Here is a 23,673-nt window from a genome sequence, read left to right as displayed (position 1 = left end):
TACCTCATTGTTACTTAAAATCGGCGAACATTTTGACCCACATAAATACCAGACTATAAACTATATGTTGTAAAACGTCTGTATTTTATGTCTCGTATACACTGCATTAATTGATACAATCCAAATTTATTCCTGTGTCTGTAAAATCTAAGGGATAAGACTGAGCAGATGATTTCTTCTTAGGCAATGTCATAGAGAAATTGACCTTTTTTTTATCCCAGTGCTGAGAATTGTTATTTCCAATGTTTGTTAGTTAACTTTTTGGCCAAAATTGAGCACATGGAACCTTGTCTTCAATTGAAATAAAACCAGAGAACCTTGTCTTTATTGAAATAAAACCAGAGAGCCGTGGTTTTAGATGGTCTTTACAATACCATGATATTTCCTTATGAGTTTATAATTAATTTTTTTTTGTTTCTGGCTTTCTGATTGGCCTATTCATTTTTTTCATTCCACGATGAAAAAAATATCCGAGAATGGCGCGGAAACCCGAAGTTATCGTGACGTCACAATAGAAAATTGACGTTGCGTATTGATTTGGAAAAATAATCCCTTGGAAAAAAATCAATGGAATCGTACGTGTAAACGTATTTCGTTTTATAAAGTAGCCTGGAAAATTAAATTTATAGCATTGAAGTCACTATTTTTTTAATTTCATCGGGGTTGGAAATAAATTTTGTTTGCACTACTTTTGTGAGAATCCGGCTTTTTTACGCGGGGGATTAACACCGTTTGCAAAAACAAAATTTATTTCATACCCCGATGAAATTAAAAAAATAGTGACTTCAATGCTTAATAAATCACATATTTGTTTTTACTGAGTTGAAGGTTTATGTGGTTGTTACTGTCAACGTGGATATTTCTGCATGCTTAAAAAGTAAATATTTTACTGTTCCTATAGTAATAATTTTCGTGACGCCATCTATATTAAATTATTCAGATGTCAAAAATTGCATCTTGCTGATGATGAATTATTGGTGTATATAGACATACTCCCATAGATTTAATGAAAGTTAAAATAAGCAAACATTTTAATCGTCACAAATGATTCAAGTCATACAGGATGTTGAGTCACAAAGGAGCAAACTTTTTCTTGAGACAGACATACCGCTTCCTCCTTTTTTTCTGTTCACTATTTGTCCAGTTTATATATAAATATTGGGGTATCTTATGCTACAATCAAATAAAACGCCTATTCTTGAATGGCATGAGGGGACACTGTCAGAGAAAAATCTTTCTTGACTTTCCATGATATTTGAGCTTGATTACTTTCTCTAAATCTCAAAAAAGCAAATGTGTCATTGAATAAGTTTGTCTCTTTTAAAGATATCATCAATTCTATGTTCAGATTAGCTGGACATCATACTTTTCCCATTCTGATGGAATTTGGAACATTAAAATCATACATTCACCCCTGAAATTCATAATGAAAACTCTTCCTGAGCTATGAATTAGAAGAGTGTTCAAATGTGTCTTCAGGGGTGGATGAGTTAACTATGTACTTCCTTTCCTTCAGTAAATGACACCAGTCGATCTTCAGGTACACAAAATATCAGTCAGGCAATATAATACTAGACTGAAAAGGACCCACTTGATCTACATGACTTGCTATTTAACATGTATGTCATCATATCTTATTTATTATTTTCTTGGTGGTGTACATAAAGCTAACAGAAACTGACATGTAACTATATATATCTGTGTGTCAGTCAGCAGATGAGGATATTTTAGACTTCTGCAAAAACAATCGTCCATTGAGGTCATTTTCCAACATTTCAAAATTAATATCGGATTCTGTAGTTTATCATTTTCATTTTTGGAATTTTTTTTTATATAATATGCACATACTACAGATTATATACTGTAAAAATATACATGTCTATATTTAGATCGACTGCAGCCGAACTGTAGAATATACATGTACACAGGAAGTCGTAAGTGTAGACAGGAAGATATGGCTGACGCAATCACATATTTCCTTCATCAACATAATCTCAGTGAAGGACACTTATAACTTATAAATATGAAATGTGAAATAAGTGCTAGTACACCTTGGGTCACTTTATAAAGTAAATTTTATTCAAGCACATATATACTAGATAGAGTATATCAGTTATAGGAGCACTAATGTATGTATAATAAAGATAGTGCATTTTTGATATGTTTCTTGGAATGTTTTTACAGTTATACACACTTAATGCTCCTCAACAATTCTACTGATATCTATACAGAATGATTGTGTATAATATTAGATCTCAAATCATTACCGGATTACACTTGACTTGATAAAATCAATTCTCCTTTTTTGCTATGAAAGAAATATATATTTGTATCCTAAATATACCGCAGTGTAATACTTGAATCAATTACATTAGTTGTATTATCACATTGATGATAAAAACTCAATTAAATCTAAGGGTTGTCATCCTTCAAATAGTTACATTTATTATAATCAAACAGGAAAACTTTATGAATTTTCAAACCTTTTGCTATATTTACTATTTGTTAATAATTTGTGATATATATTGAACATGAAATAGTGATTAAGGTTCAAAGTTGAAGTCTGCTTGATTGTCTCTAACACACAGGCAACATATATTCAGGTAAATTCAAGCCTTGATAAATTTGGTCAAATTTACCTGAAGACATTTTGTCTTGAGTTTGTATTTTTACTTGATCTTCAGTACAGTGTGAGGAAACCACATAAGGGTGCCAAACACAAATTTCTGGCTTGCTTCAGGTCAGAAAATGTACTGTATTAAGTAATGTTTTACTGAACTGATCATGATCCTGAAGAGCAATTTCTATCACCACAATGAAGTTTTTCGACTAACACTGATATGGTAGATACACTGAACTGAGTAAAATACACATTAAAATGACAATCCATGCAATATGTATCCACATGTATCAAAGTTGGCCTAAAACTACATAATTTTGAATGAAATTGTTTTCCAGAAGGCTATTGTGGATATGATGGACTAAACTACAATTTTTTTTTTTGAAAATCAGCAAAAACATACATTTAAGCACTTTTCCATCGAAAGTGTGCCTGAAATTTGTTGTGTACATCATCATATTTGATCACACTGCAACATGAAGCATATCTTAGTTTATGTAAGCTTTCAGCTTTTAAAAAAATCGCCAAACTAACACAATAACGCCAGAGTATTAATTGTGTCTTGGACACAGGCCTGGCAAAAACATTTACATACAATTATGTAATTCTGATATGTATTTACATATGTATATATTTATATATGGTGTCTATTGAGACAGGTATTGCTTCACAATCATAATATGAAAACACAATAAAAAAAAATCACAACAATTGATTTTAATAAAACATATGTAAGCACTTATGTGTATATATATATATTTAAAAAAAGTTTTCAAGATTAAAGGATTTCAACAAACAATTTAAAAAAAAAAAAAATTAAAATTGGGAAGTCTGACAGAACAAAAAATGCTTTAAAATCTTTCAAGAATGATAATCACAACTCATTACCCTGTTGTACTATAATTTTTGATTGGGAAAAATGTATCAATTAGGGGGAATGAAATTAATTGTTATTTTTAATAACAATTACCGGAAACACAATAATCAGTGAAACTATAAATATATGATCTCATTATAATTTCAATCTCTATGATCTATGGATTTAATATCTTATGAAAATAAATTTTGACATGGAAAGCTTTATAAATGCTTCCATATTCTAGAAGTTGTAAAGTACATAGAGATATTCAGAATTGCATTGCATACCTCTAAAAATATCAAATATTGCCAATGAAAGTATACATCCAGACTTCCAGACATTCTTTCAACACTTATGTTAGTTTAAAACTTTGATGAAAAAAACTCACAAGACAGGAAACATCTAAACACATGCTAATGGACCCATGTTATCTCAAGAGTCAATTCTAACAAGATGAATCTGTTGTCAGTAATACAGTGGCTGAACACCAGGGTACGTAGTTAATCATTGATAATTTTTCAGGAGATCCAAATTTGCACTATAACCAATATAATGTAAATAGACTTTAATTCATGTCCAATTTTTTTGACCAATTTTGCCATCAATGTAAATTTGAAAAAGTTTCTCCTTGTGAAATAAATATGCTCCATATTTTTTGCACTTTTTTTTTAAAAATTAAAAGGTATTTCTATTCAATTTTTATTTTATGAAGCTAAATTTGTATTCTCTGCAAAAATGCTTTGAATCAAAAATTGCGAAATTTAGTAGTCGTGAAAGGAAATTGGTTGACAGTATATGCCTTCTTATGCATTTAGCTGATATTTAGGTGTCGCACAATATACTTTAGCTGACAAATACTACTAGATATCCCTTTTACGGAAAATCCTGCTGTATATAGCAAGTTCAAATTTTATTATATCATATGTTGTGATGTTGTTTTAAGTTATAACCAATAAAATACCCTGAATTAGACTGGTTGGAACTCCCAGGTTGCAATAATGGTGTTGAGATAACAAGGATCAACTGTATATCACTGATGCATATAACTCAGGTAGGATTGAAATGTATTAGCTTCTATTCTATCAGGAAAACAAAACATGCAGTATATTCTTCACAGAACACAATGCAGAGTTTAATTCTAGTAAAAGGTTAATGACATTATGGAGATACTTTCAATTGGTTATTTTTAGGTTAAAATAAAATCATGATGAGAAAAACTGAATTATGATTTCAAACACTAAGAGGTTTAGAAAAATATATATTATATGATCTAGCTAACATTCTGAAGGTCTAGTGAACAAAGTTAATGGAAGATTAAAAATCAAAGCATGACCACCAGAGATGCTGGACAGATGAGATGATCAAGGTGCGCCGTCGCAGACACGGATGATACCAAGCTTACAGTCAATGTTGGATTTCATGACGTTCAAAACGGTTTAAAAAAAAATACAGAATGGAAAAATCTTCTACCAATTACTACCAGAGCACAATTCCATCTATACCAAGTATATAATCCATGACTGAACAAGTCTGGAGTTCCAAGTTTATCCTGTGACTATAATATAAAGTTTAAAGCATATCCAACGACTCTGAAGTTTCAAAATTCCGCAACTGAAATTGTCTACAGGTCTATGCTTTTGGTGCCTGAGTGGGCACAATCCATGTGCATGGAGTATATCACATCACTATAGCATCCTGAAGTTCTTTTGTTAAGTGCCAAAAAATGCAAGTCAAAATTTATCAAAATCCATCCTCATTTGGCTTATCCATACAGACTGCATGCATTAAAGTGCAAGAGAGCAAGTTAACTGTCCAACCTTAAAACCAGGTGTTAATCCAGGAAAACTCTTTCTTCTTGAGTTTCAGTAAAGCTACATATCTGGCATATATATCTTATGTCAATATCACATTTATGTTCTTTTGGGAACAAATTTTGATTTCTCTGAGATCAAAATAGTATAAATACAATAGTTTCAGAGTAGAATCTGTATGGAAAATGGTGAACACTTTTTTTTAGTCTTAACACATATATCATCAAACAAAAGAATGAGGGCACAACATCTCAGCTCTCAACTTCCATGGCACTTCCCTTATATCACAATAGAGAGTCAATTCTGATATGAATATATATGTATTTCCAGTTCCTTCCTTGCATATTGAAGTTTAGTCCAAGATTATGATAATTATCCAATGGTAGATGTATATCCCAGGAATTCAGTTTGGTATTCCAACACAGTGCAGACCATTTTAATAATACATGTACCCATCATTGCGATGAGCAAGGTCTGGATAAATGTTTTGGCCACCATACGTTTGACCACCCGGATAATACACCCTCTGAGCCATTCTGTTATCATGGTACACACGAGGGGCTGTCCTATAGCCTCCTTGACTGTATGGGTTACCGGTGTGTGTCTATAAGGGTCTGACCTTTGACCTCCTTGACTGTATGGGTTGCCGTTTTGTCTATAAGGGTCTGACCTTTGACCTCTGTAACTCTCAGAGCTGATATAGTGATCGTTTTGACCTTTTCCTCTTGTTGTGGTGTTGTCGGGGATAGCCATTGTAAGGATTATGTTGGAAGGCTGGGTTGTGGTAAGTCTGCCATGTGCTTTCTTTGGAGTGGTAGCGTTCTGCTCGCATTGCTTCAATCCGTCCGAAAGAATCCCTCGGATTCTGTTGAGGCCTATTTCTGTCTCTCTTTTCCATCGCATTCCTTTTCTGTCTATCCTTTGTTGGGGCATCTTTGTTGTGCACACGATAAAAGTAGAAGATTGCAAGTCCAATACAACAGAGAAGTAAGATGCCTCCTAAAGTCCCTCCTATGATGGCCCCTATCTCTTCATCAGTTAACTTGGACGTTTGATTTGTAATGATAGGTACAGTGGTGGTAGCTGGACTGGTGTTAGTAGTGGTAGTCAGAGTGGTAGTAGTAGTCGGATTGGCAGTGGTAGTCGGATTGGCAGTGGTAGTCGGAGTGGTAGTGGTAGTCGGAGTGGTACTAGTGGTCGGAGTGGTAGTAGTGGTAGTGGTAGTAGTGGTCGGAGTGGTAGTAGTGGTAGTTGGAGTGGTAGTGGTAGTCGGAGTGGTAGTAGTAGGTGGACCTACAGAATGAGGAAAAATTCTAATTACTAAGAGTGAACCATAAAACAGACTAATTAAGACAATAAAGGTTAAGAGGCTCTTGTTAATCTTTAGAAAGATATTTTGCAATGAGTGTATGAGGCATTGTAGTAAGCAGTGATCAAGAATGAATAGATACCCAAGTAATAAATTCCAAGAATTCTATTTAGAAAATAATGTTGAATAATCACACTTTATGTATTCTTTTTTTACCTTTATGTCACTGAATGACTTTTTTTATTCTTTGATTTACCATTTTTATATTTGTAGTTATAATTTTTCCTCCCAGAACTGCTCCTCGGTAGATTGTTTTGAAGAATAATTAACAGAGGGCCTAGGACTCGTCATTTCTGATTTAGAGGAAGGGTTTTCTCCGCCAGTGCTATAGCCGCTATAGGCAGAGTTTGGTGGATTGTATGAAACCCGATGATCAGCCTCTGAATATCTAGGATTGTTAAATTGTTCTTGAGCACTTTTGTTTTGACCACGCTCCTGGAAGTCATCATTTTTCCCACCAGAATTTTCAAAGGCAGCATTGACTTGTCCTTTGCCAACTGCTGCCAGCCCTGACCCAGATTTTGGTTTTTTCGTCTTATGTTTCTTCCGGCAGACTACTACGATTATCACCAGTATTATGATAACTACCACAGCCGACGCACTACCAATAACAGGGGTCTGCCAGTCCGAGGACGGGCTTTTGGTCGGGGGAGCAGCAGATGTAGAGGATAGACTTGTATGGTTAGTAGAAGCTTGAGTGTTAGTAGATGTGTGTCCAACACCAGGGGTTTGGGTCGTCGTCTGTGTCGTAGATGGTGTTGTCGGTGCTAATTTAGAAAACAAAATGAAAGAAACAAACTGAAAGTACAGAAGAAAAAAAAGTCAAAGTTGCAAAAAAAATTTGATGAGTAATTGAGAAAAAAAATTTTTTGGTAATAATTTAATTTAAAAAAAAAAAAAAAAAAAAATTAATTTACTACTAGAATAACTATGAAAATAACATGGGGAAAACATGTTGATACTAATTAGCAGAAAATGAAAATGATTTACAGGCAAATGACTACAATCATTTGAAAATGATGACCTGATTGGCCTGCCAGCATCACCAACCTGATGGAGGTTGTAATGGGAAGAATAACATCCAGCCAAGTTACATTAAGTTCAAATGAAGGTCAAGGTCATGCATCAGATCAGTAGTTCTTCTCCATAAATGACTGACCATAAATCAAGTTTCTGAGTTTAAGTGGGAAGTCATTTAATAAATTCAAGTCCTATTTAAATGAAAACTAAAAATGTTGTTTAGACCTCAGTGCCCCAGTTGATGTACTATTGCTTATTGAAAGGTTGCTAAATAAAAGTAGAAAAACAAGAGAAAAGAAATGAAACTGCAGCACCACAGCGAAATGGAGGTGAAATGATTATGACTTGGATGCTTATATGTTAGTAGAAGTTAGAATAAAATAATAATGCATCAGTGAATTCATAAAATTACACTATTAGTGTTAAATAATTAAGCCATTATGTCTAGTTCTATCCAATTACAAACATTATATGATGTGTAATGAGACCTTCTTTTTAACATATGTTTTGGCAAGCAGCAACATATATGAGATTATCCACTGGTATAAGCAATAATTACAAATTAATTGAAATTAAGTAAACAGATTGTGCTGAAAGAAAAACAAAACTTGAATAACTATGACAATGAATATTAAACAAAATAAAAATGAAATATTACAATAAAAATTCAACAAAACTTGAATTTGAATTTAAGTGGAATTAAATTTCAACAGGACTGAATGTGGACCTACTTGTGATATGGGCATGGGATTCTGCAGCTTGGTCTGTCGATTTTAGAAGTCAAAAATGAAATAATTAATTATCCCTAATATCCTCTATGTAAAAGGAATTCAGCTCATATGGCAATTCAAACTGATTCTCATAACATTAATATTACGATGTCACAATTTTCCCCTGGAATTCTTGATATAAAGCTATTGCAAAAATATCTTTGGAATTGTGACATATATGTTCTCTTTCAGATAATATGATGTTTTTATTTTAGTTACTTTGAAATTATGATAATTTATGTCATTCATTCATCAAACTCATTTAAAATATTCCAATAAAATCATCATCTGCAGATATGAACTTTGAACTGTGTTTTCAGTTGGCAGTTATGGCCTAACGAAAACCAATTGCAGACAAAGACATGAAATACTGTCTAGCAGGTATCACTGAATGTAATTACCTCTTTCTAAATGGCATTCATAATCCCATAAATTGTCAACTCAAAGCAGCTCAATGCTGTGACATATATAACCTAACTATAGTAAATGATAGTCTGCTGATAGACTATATATGTGTCAGTGATTGGAGAAGTCAGCAAATCCCTAAAGTACCTGTGTTTAATACTTAATGTAATTGGTACTATTATCTTGAAGATCTTTTGACTCAGACATTATTATTGCAATAGGTTAGGTGTCATCAACATATGACATACATGGGTTGATAAATCATAAATGTAACAGCTAAGGAATCGAGGTCATGTGATTACGACTGATAATGACATAATCGATCACAGAACAAGAACGTGTTTTGTTTGCTTGTTTACAGACAGGATGGGTTGTCAAGTGTAAGTGGTGTGGAAAGCTTGGAAACATGGAGTAAAAACAAGTGAACCAATGTATGACAAAGAAGCCCAATAGAGGCCTCAGACTGGGGATCGAGTGTAACATGACACTTTTCAGAGAAAACCAAATATGTTACGCTCACAAAATAATAAAGCCACAATGGATACCTACTCGCAAGGGAGGTAACTCTGTAATCTGCAAAGACGAAATAATGTCTCGATCATAGGTTATATACAAGCCTTATCCTGATTCACACCCGTCAACAGAGACCTTGTATACATAGCAATATTGAGTCTTGTTTATAAAGGCAGAGTTATCTGCCCTTAGGAACATTTGACAGTCATATTTAAAATGGTCTTTGAGAGCAACGTCACGATTTTGCCAGAAAAAAGCATGATCTCCTTACCAATACTTCAAGGACCAACACAACAACTCCTTCAAACCAAAGACATCTGCATACTTACTTATCATCTCTAAATAACACTTATAATATATACTTGTACCATAAAAAAAACAGCACTCCCTATATTTTATATGCAGAGGAAATGATATAAGTAATTCAACAGATTCCAAACAAACAGGATGAAACACATAATGGATATAACTGAAACATCTTGTTAAATTTGAATCTGATATAAAACAAACTTAAAAATTCTTGTCAATAATCGTCATATCTTCAGGAAACAGCAGGAAAGATTCAACTTAAAGCAGGTCAGCAGTACAGACACGTCATCTTACTTATTTACCCCTCAAGATTACGGAATGAACTCTGCTGAAAATCGCAGAGTTCATTATGAAATTCTAGGGGTGATTGATTTAAATAATATCTTATACTTCACTTTAAGTTACAGTAGTTATATATATATAATATTAAACAAAGGAAGAGGCATAATTTCCAGGATTTGAAAAATTGTACTAAAAACACAAATGAGCCTTTGATCAAGAGATTTCCTACCTCTGATTTTATCTTGATTGTAGTAGCTTTAATGGTATCTCAATTCACTAATAAAGACATTACTAAAAAAATTAGTTGCCATCATAATCTCCTTACAAACACCTCAAGGACCAAAATAACAACTTCTTTAAACCAAAAATACCTCTGCATTTTTAAAATACTTAAGTTAAGAAATACTTACTTATCATCTCAAGATAATACCGTCGTATAAAATACAGCACTCCGTATATTTTATATGTAGAGGGAATGATGTTAGTAATTCAACAGATTCCAAACAAACAGAATAAAATACATAATGGATATAACTGAAACATCTTGTTAATTTGGAGAAGAGATAATCCTGTCTATGATAATCTTATATATTAAAACACCACTTTTTAATTTTATGTCAACAATCATGATATTTTCAGGGTAAAGCAGGATTAAGGAATGAACTCTTTTGAAAATCACAAAGTCCATTATGAAATTCTAGAGGTGACTGATTTAGACAAGATCTTATTCTTCACTTTAAGTTACAGCAATTATAGATATAATTATCTGATACAAGAGTCTACATATTATCTAATGACGAATTGGGGAAAATGTATGGCAATAAAGTTAAGGTTTTTCAATTAAATATAATCACAATTGATTTTTTTTTCTTTAAATTAATGATATTCCAATAACTGATAAAAGATAATGAATGATGAGTACTCAATTCAATTCAATCTTACTGATCCTAATATTTACAGAGATGCAGCACAAACAAGTTTTAATTATCTTAATTGAGAAAGATAATTCCTTAAAGATGCTCCACCGCTGACAAATGGTATTTTTTTCACTATCAAAATCAGAAGCAGAACGATTAAGTATTTTTCTTCAGTTACAAAAGTTACTTACTTAACACCATTACCACCACTGAAAAGTTTGAGCTTCTGATTTTACTTCAAGTTAAAAATATGAAAAATAATTAATTGCATCCCGAAAAAAATTCCGTGACACTATATCCTATATGGAATGAAGTACTGATTGCACATGCACCAAAGGCGAAATAAATTATTTTATATATATTTTTGTGTTAATTAGGCATATATATACACGATTAGACACCAATTAAATGTTCAAATGACGATTATCATTTTTGCTCTGTCAGCGGTGGAGCATCTTTAATTAATTCAGACCCCTCCGATATAGACTATGTGCCCTCCGATATAGACTATGTGCCACAAATGTATCTTGTATACAGATAACTGTGTATTTGTAGCAAGAACACTTATATTTCAACAAAGGACGAAGCATGACTTCCAGGATTTGACAAATTGTACTAATAAAAACACAGCTGAGCCTTCAATCAAGAGTTTTCCACCTTCTGTTTTTATTGTGATTGTAATAGCCTTTATAATACTTTAATTCACTAAAAAAGACATTACTAAAATATTCACTTTCTTCAAATCCAATACATAAAAAAGTAATAGAATTTGACATCATAAGCAAATCCTTCAACAAAATGAACGAAGCTTGTAAAAACACTGTGAAACAAATTTTGAATGCCATATTTCTATTTCATTGATTTTCAAGATAGGAATACGAACATTCATTCAAATCTAATGATACCAAACATTCTCTAAAGAAATTTCACTGTTAGGAATTCTGACCTATATGGCTCAACTATGTTCTATGTCCAATGTCATACCTGTAATTATAAGTACACAAAGGTTCAGGTTGATTAACGAGGAACTTATGACAGTACCTACCTGGGGTGGTTGTAGGAATACTAGTGGTTGTGCCTAAATATCAACATTCAGACAAAAATAGGTCAGAAAAAATCATAAAGACTATTATTGGGCTAATTGACTCTTTCTTTAACCATAAAAAGTGAGTTTACCTCACTAAATAATGACGTCACAATGATTATCTACCTGCAAGGGAAGTAACTCTGAAATATGCAAAGACGAAATATTGTCTTGACTATATATCATAGGTTATGTATAAGCCTCATGCTGATTCAAAATCATCAACAGAGACCTTGTATATATACATGTATGTAGAAATGTTGAGTCTTGTTTAAAGATAGAGTTATCTGCCCTTGAGAAAATATGACAGCCATATTTGAAAATTGAATTTCAGAGCCATGTCAATACTTTGCCAAAACAAAGCATGGTATCCTTAAAGCATCTCAAGGACCAATACAACAACTCCTTCAAACAAAAGATAACTCTGCATATTTAAAATACTTACGTAACGAAATTAATAATAATTACTTATCAACTTAAGATAATACATGTTCTTATGATAATATATACGTATACACTACAGCACTCCATATATTTTATATGTAGAGAAAATGATATTAGTAATTCAACAGATTCCAAACAAACAGAATAAAATACATAATGGATATAACTGAAACATCTTGTTAATTCAGAGAATAGATAATAATTTCTTATGATAATCTTTTATAAAAAAAAACACACTTAAGAATTTTATTTGTCAATCTCAATATCTTTAAGAAAATGCAGGATAGGTTCAAATTAAAGCAGATCAGCAGTACAGACGTGTCATATATAACTTATTTACCCCCAAAGATTAGGTAATGGACTCTTCTGTTTTGAGAATCCAAAAGTCCATTATAAAATTCTAGGGGTAACCGATTAAGACCATATCTTATTACCTATTCAATTTATTTTAGAGAATTTATATCAATAAAATATATTATGCAAGAGTCTTTACAGATTATCTAATGATGAATTGGGAATATATTCAATTAAGGATACTTATATTTGAAAAGTTTTCTAAATTAAATAAATTCATATTTCAAGGTTAACTTTGTCAACTTATAAAAGCTAGCTAATGAATGATGACTATTCCTCTCGGAAGATGTTTTATAGAGCCTAATATTCACAAGGATGCAGTGCAAATAAGTTTACCTTGAGAAAGATAATTCCTTAATTAACCCAGCCCCCTCCCAATAGACAAGGTGTCACATATAGAGATTGAACAGTGTTTTGATTGCGTTAAAGGTGGTATGAACGCAATGGGATACAGACATATTCAATGTAGCGCGTTAGCGCTACATGTAGAATATGTCTGTATCCCATTGCGTTCATTACCACCTTTAACGCAATCAAAACACTGTTCAATCTATATATTTACATAAATAAATCTACTTTTACGTAAAATTTAAAACGGTGATGGTTGCTAAGTTGGGTAACTACGGTAGTCAGGATGACCGAAGATATAGTTCCCGATTGTTGAATGTTATAGCTGCAGTTGGGTTTGAAATACAACAATGACACTTTTCAATTATTTTCAACATATATTTTTTTTCAATTTGATAATATATATTAATAATGTCCATTTCGAATAAAAATTGAGATAACCAAGGCGGAACGACTACCGGTATGTATCGTTGTCAGGGTAGTGATGCGGTCCGAAGTGGAGCGAGCCGCCATATTTGATTTTCAACCGAGGAAAGTGACTGTGATAAAGCCTATTGATGGTATGACCGTTGAGCTGCTGAATGTTTGTCATGTATGTATCGGTCTAAGAACGCGATATACACTAAATTCTTCATAGTCATGACTTTTGTTTTATTGTACAGAGGATAGACAAGTGTTTGCGTGTGTGTAGGCCTATTTTGAATGCAAAGACGAGGCCATTTTAAGCTGATGATACTGTTTCGGATAGGCTACCTGTAATGTTTTTTTTTCTGGAAACCTGTATATGATCTGTTAAAGCTATTGTTCGCTTAGACGCTCCCAGAATTGTTCACCGACAATCAGATGTTCTGTATATTTAGGTGAGATGAGTGACCGTACACACATGTACATCTGACGTAACTATGGGATTCCCCGTACATTCCTGAGGAAAGCCCCCCCCCCCCCCCCCCCCCCCCCGGTTGTGTAGCCCAGCGATTCATTTTGTAGTTTATTACCGTTACAATGCTTGAACACATGTTTTGTTTTGATGTCAAATACATATTTAATTGGATCTAATAAAAACTCTTCATTGTTATTTTAAAAACCCGTCAACTTATGACACAAAATCTTATCGAAGCGTGAACTAGAAATAGTCCGAACCTGCACTGCGTTTGTATTCATACGTCATTGCGTTTACGCTAATTTGAACGCAACTCCCCTCCCGTTGACTATATAGGGGCATATGTAAATATATAAAGCTTGTATACAGATAACTGTGGATTTGTATCAAGGAAACTTGTATTTAAACAAAGGATGAAGCATAATTTCCAGGATTTGACAAATTGTACAAAGAACACAGCTGAGCCTTCAATCAAATGCAACAATTCATCTCCCTCTAATTTTGTTGAGCCTTTTGATATCTCAATTCGCTAAAAAAGCATTACTAAAATAATCATTTTCTTTAAAATCAATACACATTCCTATTTCATTTATGTTCAAGAGAGATATAATATGAACATGAAATTAGAAAAAATATCAAAATTTTATAAATAGGGATCCAACTTAGAATTCTGACCTATATGGCTCAACTATGTTCTATGTCCAATGTCATACCTGTAATTATAAGTACACAAAAGGTTCAGGTAGATTAACGAGGAACTTATGACAGTACCTACCTGGGGTTGTAGTAGGAATACTAGTGGTTGTGCCTAAATATCAACATTCAGACAAAATAGGTCAGAAAACATAATGTTATTGAACTAAATTCTTAAAAAAATAAATATAAAAACCAAACAAAAATATCTGAAATAAATGAAAAATGAAACCATCAAAATATACAACAAATACCTTTACCATATACTGGGTAGGAATAAATAACTAAGTATACATGTCCTTGATCACAGAAATGACCTCAATTAACTGTCTTCATAATAACAAATTACAGATTTATCTGCCCTTGTGGATCTTCAAGTATCAATTTTGATGTTTATTATATGGGTACTAATTATGTATCATTACAAACCATATTAAAATATTAGATTTATCTGCCCTTGTGCATTTTAGTATCAATTCTGATGTTTAATATGTGAGCACAAATTATGTGTCATAACTTTAAACCAAGCCAAAAGGACAGATAACTCTTTAATATGGAAATAGAAAATGCATACTACTACAAAGTCAATGTATATACATCCTAATGTTTGTTTATTGTGTCACCTTGCCGGTTTTGTTACTGCATAAATAAAACTAGAGACAAAAAGATAAAATATTTTTATGTGTATATGATAGACTGGTTGTACTACGAAGTCAACAAACACGTTACAATACTAATGAGTATAATATAAAGAATGGGAACATATCTAGTTATATCATACTGGTGCAGCGAGGAATAAATATATCTTTTAGCTAATTCTCAGAATAATTTCTTTTTGTGAGGAAACTTGATGATGTACCACACCAAATATGTGGTACATATATTATGAATGCTTCAATAATTGGCATACAGATATGGCTCCTGTCCCAGGGTGTATAGGTATACCTATAAATAGTTGGGATACGTGCCAGTCACCATCGGTTTTGTTAAACCTGTATCCAGGTAGTAGGGGGTTCCCCTTCCATACCAGGAAGTCTCGTCACCCAATCAAACATGATTATATACCACCTTATCAGACTTCCCAGACGGTAGATCTCTATACCGTTACGTATCAATACATTTATATCTTAATCATTGGACCTCAATACCTTTATCACAACTCCTTAGCTGAAAATACCTTTTGTCTTGGCAGTATTAACCACCTCATGAAAATCCTTAAAAGGTATTGAATTGGAGCAGATAGGAATGATTTGTACCTTATAAACATTGTAAACCTTGTAACATTTCTACCTACAAGAATAATGCCCACACACAAAACCTTCAACAATGTACATGTATAAATGATAGTCCCTCCAATTTGACATCCATATATAGTTCTAAAGCAAGGGGACTATGTATAGCATCAGCTTAACCTTGGTGTTTCTACTGAATACTTAAAAATTGCTATTAGTTGACTTTGGGTCAAGGCCAAACTATTGAATTCAGTACAAATGATGCACTGATGAACTTCCCTCCAAGTGATTAAATTATACGACACAATTAATTGTCACAATTTGTCGCTATGTCTTAAACTGCTCTATCAATGGTGAAGCGATTGCAAGGGTGTCCTTGAACTGTCCTGGTTATAACCGAGCCTTGAGGATGCAAATTTTAATTTACATTTGCTTGATGTAGAGGTCAAGGTTATTGTGAACTAGGATAATATAACTTGTAAGATGAAAGAGGAGTACCATGCAGAACTGATGGACAGATTTTTCTCTTTCTTAGACTCCTTTTACAAGCCAGTATCGATGTTAAATACATGTGCACCATAAACATGTATATATGTGATCAAATACATATGCCATGCAAAATCATAATAGCCTCAGAAAATGTCTGATATTGACCATCTTATCCTCAATTCTACCACATCAGAACAGTATAAATATCAAACTCCAAAATAAAGCATTTTTATATTGCATAACAATTTTGTTTGTTTTGTTTGCTTTGATTAATTATAACGTCCTATATTACAGCTATGGTCATGTAAGGATGGCCTCCCATGTATGCGGTGTGTTGCGTGTATGTTGTGCGATGTGCGTGTTTCGGGAGACTGCGGTATATTCATGTTGTGTCTTCTTGTATAGTGGAACTTTTGCCCTTTTAATAGTGCTATATCACTGAAGCATGCCGCCGAAGACACCAAGCAACAAACTCCACCCGGTCACATTACACTGACAATAGGCGAACCAGTCGTCCAATATTCATAAAAGAAACAGAAAGTTCAAATTCCCTAAACATAAACTCAGTTAATGTACTTTATATGTTCATTGGATATAAAATATGTCTGGTCCTAAAATGTGTTAGTTTATGCCAAATTCAGGTATTTACACTGCAACAAAGGAACCATATCTCAACTGATGTTGTGTGGAAACCACAAAACTTGGAAAATGGTTTCTATCAGCTGTTAAGTTTTTTCAATTTCTAAGCACCATACGTGGCCTTGTTAAGTCAAAATTGGAATAGGTATTTATACCTAGGTAACTTCCCCTTAGTGTTATACAGGACAGAGATCAATATATGAGATCAATATATGAGATCAATATATAAGTAACAAGAGGCCCATTGGCCTTAACGGTTATCTGGCTATTGGCACAAAACAACATAGTCACATAATAGTAGTAATATAAGACAACAGACTCCTTATTTGAAGTTTTCAAAATATTTAATGAATTTGACCTTAAATGTTAGTAAAGTTTATCACTTGAATAGACTTGAATAGATATTACAGGCCCAATATCAGTACCCTAGCTAGAGGCCTAATAATTCACAAGAAGTTGTTTGAAGATTTTAGCCTATTTGACCCCTGTGACCTTGAATGGTGGTCAAGGTTATCCATTTGAACAAACTTGTAGCCCTTCATCCTAGCATGCTACAGGGTCCAATATCAGTACTCTATGCCTCTTAGTTTTTCATTTGAAGTCTGAAGTTTTAGCCTAATATATGACCCCTGTGATCTCAAATGACAATCAAGGTTATTCATTTGAACAAAATTGGTAGCCTTCATCCTAGCATGCTGCACGTCAAGAATCAGGTCTTTATGCCTCTTAGCTAATTTTTCACAAGATGTCATATAAAGTTTTAGCCTATTTAAAACTGTGACCTCAATGACAGTCAAAGTCATTCATTTGAAGTCATTTATTTGAACAAAATTGGTAGCCCTTCATCCCAGCATACTGCAAGCCCATGATTACTATAGGACCTAATAATATATTGTACATCACAGTTCAAATTTTCAAACATAAACATTGATCTTCTTTACAAATATAAAATGAAATTCTTCATATTTTAGATAAACCAAAAACACTCTTCTGTCATAGAATAACCATTTATTAAAAATATATGATATATAGATATATATATATATATTGATAGAATTCTGTGTGAATATTAACGTCAACAATTTTTTCCAACAATCATTATGATAAGCAGCCATTCAATCATTAGTCAACACTTAAAAATATTAAGTTTCATCATAAATATATTCTTTTTAAAAATGAAGCTAAACATGTAAAATCTGTCTATAATAGTTTTGATACTGATATGATAACCCTTACAGAAAGCTTAAGTGTGCAGCAATATTGCGGCAATATAGCAGCTATATTGCGGCACACTGATCTGTGTGCAGCAAGTTATTGCAGCAATTGAGCAGGTTAGTGCGGCTAGCCGCACCGTTCTGGCACTATTGCCGCACTAACATTTTGTTGCAGCTATATTGCGGCAATATTGCGGCTTTTGTGCAAGAAACTTTTCTTTAAAAACCTGTGTGCAGGAATAGTGCCGCAAAATGTACTAGGAGCATCCTACACAGAAAACTTTAGGAAGGTTGCGGCAATATTGCTGCTATATTGCGGCAGTATAATAAAGAATTATGGGTACTCCCATAATCCTTTGCAAAGGTTAAAATCAGTTGACCTTCAATTCAAACATTGATTCAAGAGGTTGTGGTGTATGAAGGACAGAGGAACAGGGCCCAATAGTATAGAAAACTTCTTCCATTGGATTTATGATAAGTTACAAGTGGATGTAGTCTGATAGTATTTTGGATTTGATAAGGTTTGTTGGTGAAATTTAAAGCAATATAATATATTAATTGTTTTTATTGGTTTATAATCATTTTATGTCACAAACACTTAAATGCAGGTACATGCATCTATAGCTTTATATATTTACTTCATGTGTCCTGGAACAATAATTTTCATTTGATGCTGACAAGGTAATTCTTTTTCAAGATTAAGACTTATTTCATGATCATCACCAAATGAATTCAAAAGGTCATTGCATAATGCAGGTACCAAAAATCAAAAGAATGACTCATGTGATTTTTCAAATTTTTCTATTTATACCTTTGTACTTATTTAAATATAAACCAGGAAGCTAACGGCTATGGTGCCACAACTATGTGCGGCTTTGGTGCGGCAAGTGTGTGCGGCAAACTCATTTGCATACGAAAAGTATGTATTGCAGCAATATTGCTGCAACTATGTGCGGCTTTATTGCGGCAAGTGTGTGCTGCTTTGGTGCGGCAAGTGTGTGCAGCTATGGTGCGGCAAGTGTGTGCAGCTATGGTGCGGCAAGTGCGTGCGGCAAACTCATTTGCATACGAAAAGTATGTATTGCAGCAATATTGCTGCTATATTGCTGCAATATTGCTGCAACTGTGTGCCAGAGGCCTTATATTTCTGTAAGGGAATTTATATTAGGTAACAACATTTAATGTAATTTCAACCACCCAAACCTGAACTGTTGATGGAACAATGGCAATATTTCATAAGTTATCGGAGAATTGTACTCGAGCTAAGTTGACTAAATACATATTGAACAACTTAGTTGGGAACGAAAATAAAATAACTTTTAAATGAGCATAATTTTTGAGGTTCATTTGAATTAACAGTGATCAAGGAACAAACATATTGAACATGAACTTCCAGTTCAAATTAACAAAGTTCCAGTGAATTGAATTTAATGGTACAATATAGAAGGAGAACAAATCCTCACAACACAGAATAATTAAAGTGAATAGTCGGGCAAAGAAAACCAGTCTAAATGCGTTCATTGGCCTTCCAAAAGTTCTCACATATTAATACGACGGTCAAGTTCTGCTTAGTTTCCCAGTTCTGACCATTAAAGTAAAGAAAAGTTGAAAGCATTGAAAGCGAGGCTGTGTGGAAATCTAACCATGGATATAGTGAGCCGGGAGGACGTTTTAGAATTCCCATACTTTAAATTAATTTCTTCGTACGCAAACATATTTTGACGAGAGATTTTTATTTTTTCATTTCATAAAGAAATTATACTGGATACATTCACACCATTTTTACCGACTTTAGCCATCCTTGCCCGACTGTTCACTTTAACATGTAGCCCTTCCCCTATAGAAGAGAAGAACTTTTTTTTTCTTCACAACCAATGTCTCTCTCGCAGTGAACCTCAGATGTCCCTGTTTTTTTCATCGATAACTACAAATCATACAGGAATGTTAGGTCTATATCAATGTTACCTGATCACAAACTTATTATTCAAACTTTTGCATATTATAATTAGTATAAGACTTTGTTCTTTTGAATACTATAAGCGGGTTCTAGGGTAAATACATTTTCAGATATGTTAATGAATTAATTATGCTTTACTTCAAGGTCAAATTATGATTATATAATCTAGAGACTCTGTTTTTCTCTAAATCTGCAGATAGCAACCAGTTTCCATATAAAAATCTCCCATAAAGAATGGACATGTCACCTGCATGTTAGTTAATATCCTACATTTTGAAACAATGACCTTGACCTGTAACCTTCTAAACTGTGAAATGGCTTCAACAAAGCACATTTGCTAAGAAATCAAGATGTTTGTATGGATTTTGAGCTTACTCTGACCAAGGAGAGTTATGGATTTTTTTTTTTTTATTTTTAGTTGACTGTGATCTTGACCTTTGATCTTTAAACCTTAAACACAATTCCTAAGCAATTACTTTTGATAATTAAGATGCCTATGAAGTTTGTGCTTGATTAGTCCAGGGAAGTAAGTTTAAAGCATATTTTTTTTATTAAGTAACAGTGACCTTGACCTTTAACCTCAGCAGATATAATGGTCACACAATATATAGAAATTGATTTTCTCCATGTAACTATGTTATGCAATAATGCTATATTTTAAACCTAATTAAGAAACATTTCAAAGTATTAGTTAACATTATATACACAGACCCTTGTGATATTGTGCCTAAAAATGGAATGGTTTAACTACATTAATGTACAAATACAACCCCCTACTGAAAAATAAATGCCACATTTTTTTTAAAGTTGGCAGACCTGCTGATGTCCCTGTCTTTATGAAATTATAAGTATTTGGTGGCCATCTTGGATGTCTGATCTAGAAAAACATATGAGTTGTACAAGTAGACACCATACAGGTTGTGTTTAGGTAGAAACATTTAGGTGGTTCATGAGAACAAGTCAGATTTACTGAATTGAAACATTATGGAAATAAAATCTATCATTATATCTGTGTACGCGTCTTCTGTTATTGGTGTAGTTTTACTCAGGACTTATAACCAGATAATCCCAGGCATGTCACATTGACTTACAATAAAGCAGTAATAGTTTTCATTAGTCTTAAGGGTCAAAAGACCAACAACCTTATATAATTAGAATCCGAGATCTTTTCAAAATCATAAAACATATTTACATCAATTATCAAATTCATTCACATTAAAATAAAACAATACAGGTATGTATGGCACATAAAAATTTGGAATGGGAACAAAGAGAAGCAATGTGACACAATGAATGTACATATTACATTATATTTTTTATCATTTCATGGCAAGGAGATAACACATGTATATGTACATATGTCAATAACTTCAGCTGCCTGAAGCAATAAGTTTTGCACATTTCCATTCAAAACTATAACCTGAATGTTTTGTGTTTGTTCTAGTTTGACAGAAATCCAATGTGATGACATAGTCTAAACAATGAAGTGATAGACATCATAAATTTGTGGTGTTCTGTAAGAAAATATCTGCCTCTATTTTAATTCCATCAAAATTTGACTATGATAAATTATGTCAAAATGAATGTTTTTCAGATATGTACGTTACAAAATAACAAAACTTAACAATATCATATAAAATCAAATCTTTATAAACAGCACTTTAACACTAAATCCTCTCCCCAACTTTTGAGTAACAACATCAAACAAGGCACACTTGAAAGTCCTGTATGGAGGAGTAACCACAACCTCTAAACCACAATCTGGAGCAAAGGACTTAGATTTGATGATGATTCACATAAACTTGCAGACAACTGTTCAAAAGTCCAAATTCAATGTTTGATCCAATGTACCAGAACACAAAGTAGAATAGCTTTACATATCTGTTCCCTCAGATTCAAAATAAGCTGGGTTATTATGGCAAGGGCTTTCAGAAGTGTTTTCCCTTCCAATTTCACTAGGATTGACCTGTCTTCCATTTTCAGAAGATCTTGGAACATTCTTTTGACCATTTTCATTTAAGTTCACACTATCCTTACGTGATTTTTTCTTACGCATACAACACACATAGGCTTCTGCATCGTCGTCACCGCAGCGACAACAACAGCACACCCCGACCACCAGGAGAAACACCACGACCACTACCACAGCGGCTATGATAATGTAAAAGTAGTAACATTCCCAATCACAAGGCAGCCAGTCCCAACCACAGCGACATGGACTTGGTGCGGGTGTAGTGGGTGTACCTGTGGAATACAACCCAAAACACCCTGTTAGACAAAGGCAGTAAATGTCTTAATTACAATCAAATTAGATGCCATGATTTCAAATCTGTTTTAGGTTATATAAGTAAAAGATATGAATTAGTTATTTTAACTTGTATTAAGCCTTCCATAAACAACAAAAGGCCCTGAAGTGATGCCTTAACAGTCCATCTGATAACCTTGGCAACATGCCCTGATAGAACTTAAGAAATTCTAAATGGCGGCTGTGGTTGGCATCTTGGATTTCAGTTCAACCAGAAAATAACAACACTTGGTTGGTACCATGTTGGGATAATTTTAGGTAAATTTCAATGGTAGAACTTAACAAGAAATTCAAAACAGTATTTCCACACTTGCACCAAAACTTTAATCTGGTCATTTCCGCTCATTTGGCCTCTTGTCATTCTTAAATAATTTAATTTCATAAGTTACTCTCATTTCTATTGGTTAGATCTTTGAGATTATTTTTCCATAGACCGAAAGAATGGTAAGTCAAAAATTATGATGTCATAAATACAAAATGTTTTCACAGAATATTTTTAAAAGAGGTACAGCCATTGGCCAAACTGAATTATTGGATAAGATATCAATGCGCCACAACTCAATTTGTTTTATTGTAAAAGTAAGTAAAATTACGGATATCTATGCCAAATTATTACCTGATTGAGTTATCTGAATTAAATTAAAGGGACAATTCACTCAGGCTAGTTATTTTACATAAGCAAGAAGCAAAATATGGCATAAATGTATTGTTTACTACATTTCTTATGAAACATTTAACATAAAATTTTGACAAATACCACGTCATTGTTTAGTATTTTAATTAATATCGTTGAAATATCAAATCGTTGATCAATACAATTAAGCAGGTACAATATGGACGCTTTAACCCATACCTGAGCCAAAGTCACGCATGTTAAACAAACAAGGACATAGTCATTCAGATCCCCCGCCAATGGAGATATCAAAGCTGAAGTAAGTTTGATTGTGGAGACTTATGTGTATGAAAAAATCAAAGTACTGAAAATACTGCTGCGGTAAAACTTCTGGATGATAGGAGTTGATTCGAGTGTTAAAGATTGATAAGTCAATGGTTATATTATCAGTATAACTGCAAATTGGAAAACGATCCAAAGAAGACAGGACTTAAACGAAGGCTGAAAAACTAATACAAATAATTGTTTTTTATTTGGTCGTAATAA

General features: G+C 33.1%; 1 protein-coding gene across 1 annotated transcript in view; it reads right to left on the bottom strand.

Annotated features, from left to right (window-relative positions):
- Positions 1-4,928: 4,928 nt before the first annotated feature.
- LOC138312478 (uncharacterized) overlaps positions 4,929-23,673 on the bottom strand; it is a 33,523-nt gene continuing 14,778 nt past the window's right edge. Inside the window, exons 2-3 of the mRNA XM_069253337.1 lie at positions 14,761-14,793; positions 4,929-6,583 (exon numbers count right to left, since the gene is read on the bottom strand). Coding sequence (XP_069109438.1) covers positions 5,979-6,583; positions 14,761-14,793 — 638 coding nt within the window. The 3' untranslated portion in view covers positions 4,929-5,978. The remainder of the gene's footprint in view (positions 6,584-14,760; positions 14,794-23,673) is intronic.

This window comes from Argopecten irradians, unplaced genomic scaffold, assembly GCF_041381155.1.
Source record: "Argopecten irradians isolate NY unplaced genomic scaffold, Ai_NY scaffold_0334, whole genome shotgun sequence".
Taxonomy (NCBI): Eukaryota; Metazoa; Mollusca; class Bivalvia; order Pectinida; family Pectinidae; genus Argopecten; species Argopecten irradians.
The sequence above is the reverse complement of the archived record's forward strand: the minus strand, read 5'-3'. Positions and strand labels throughout refer to the sequence as shown.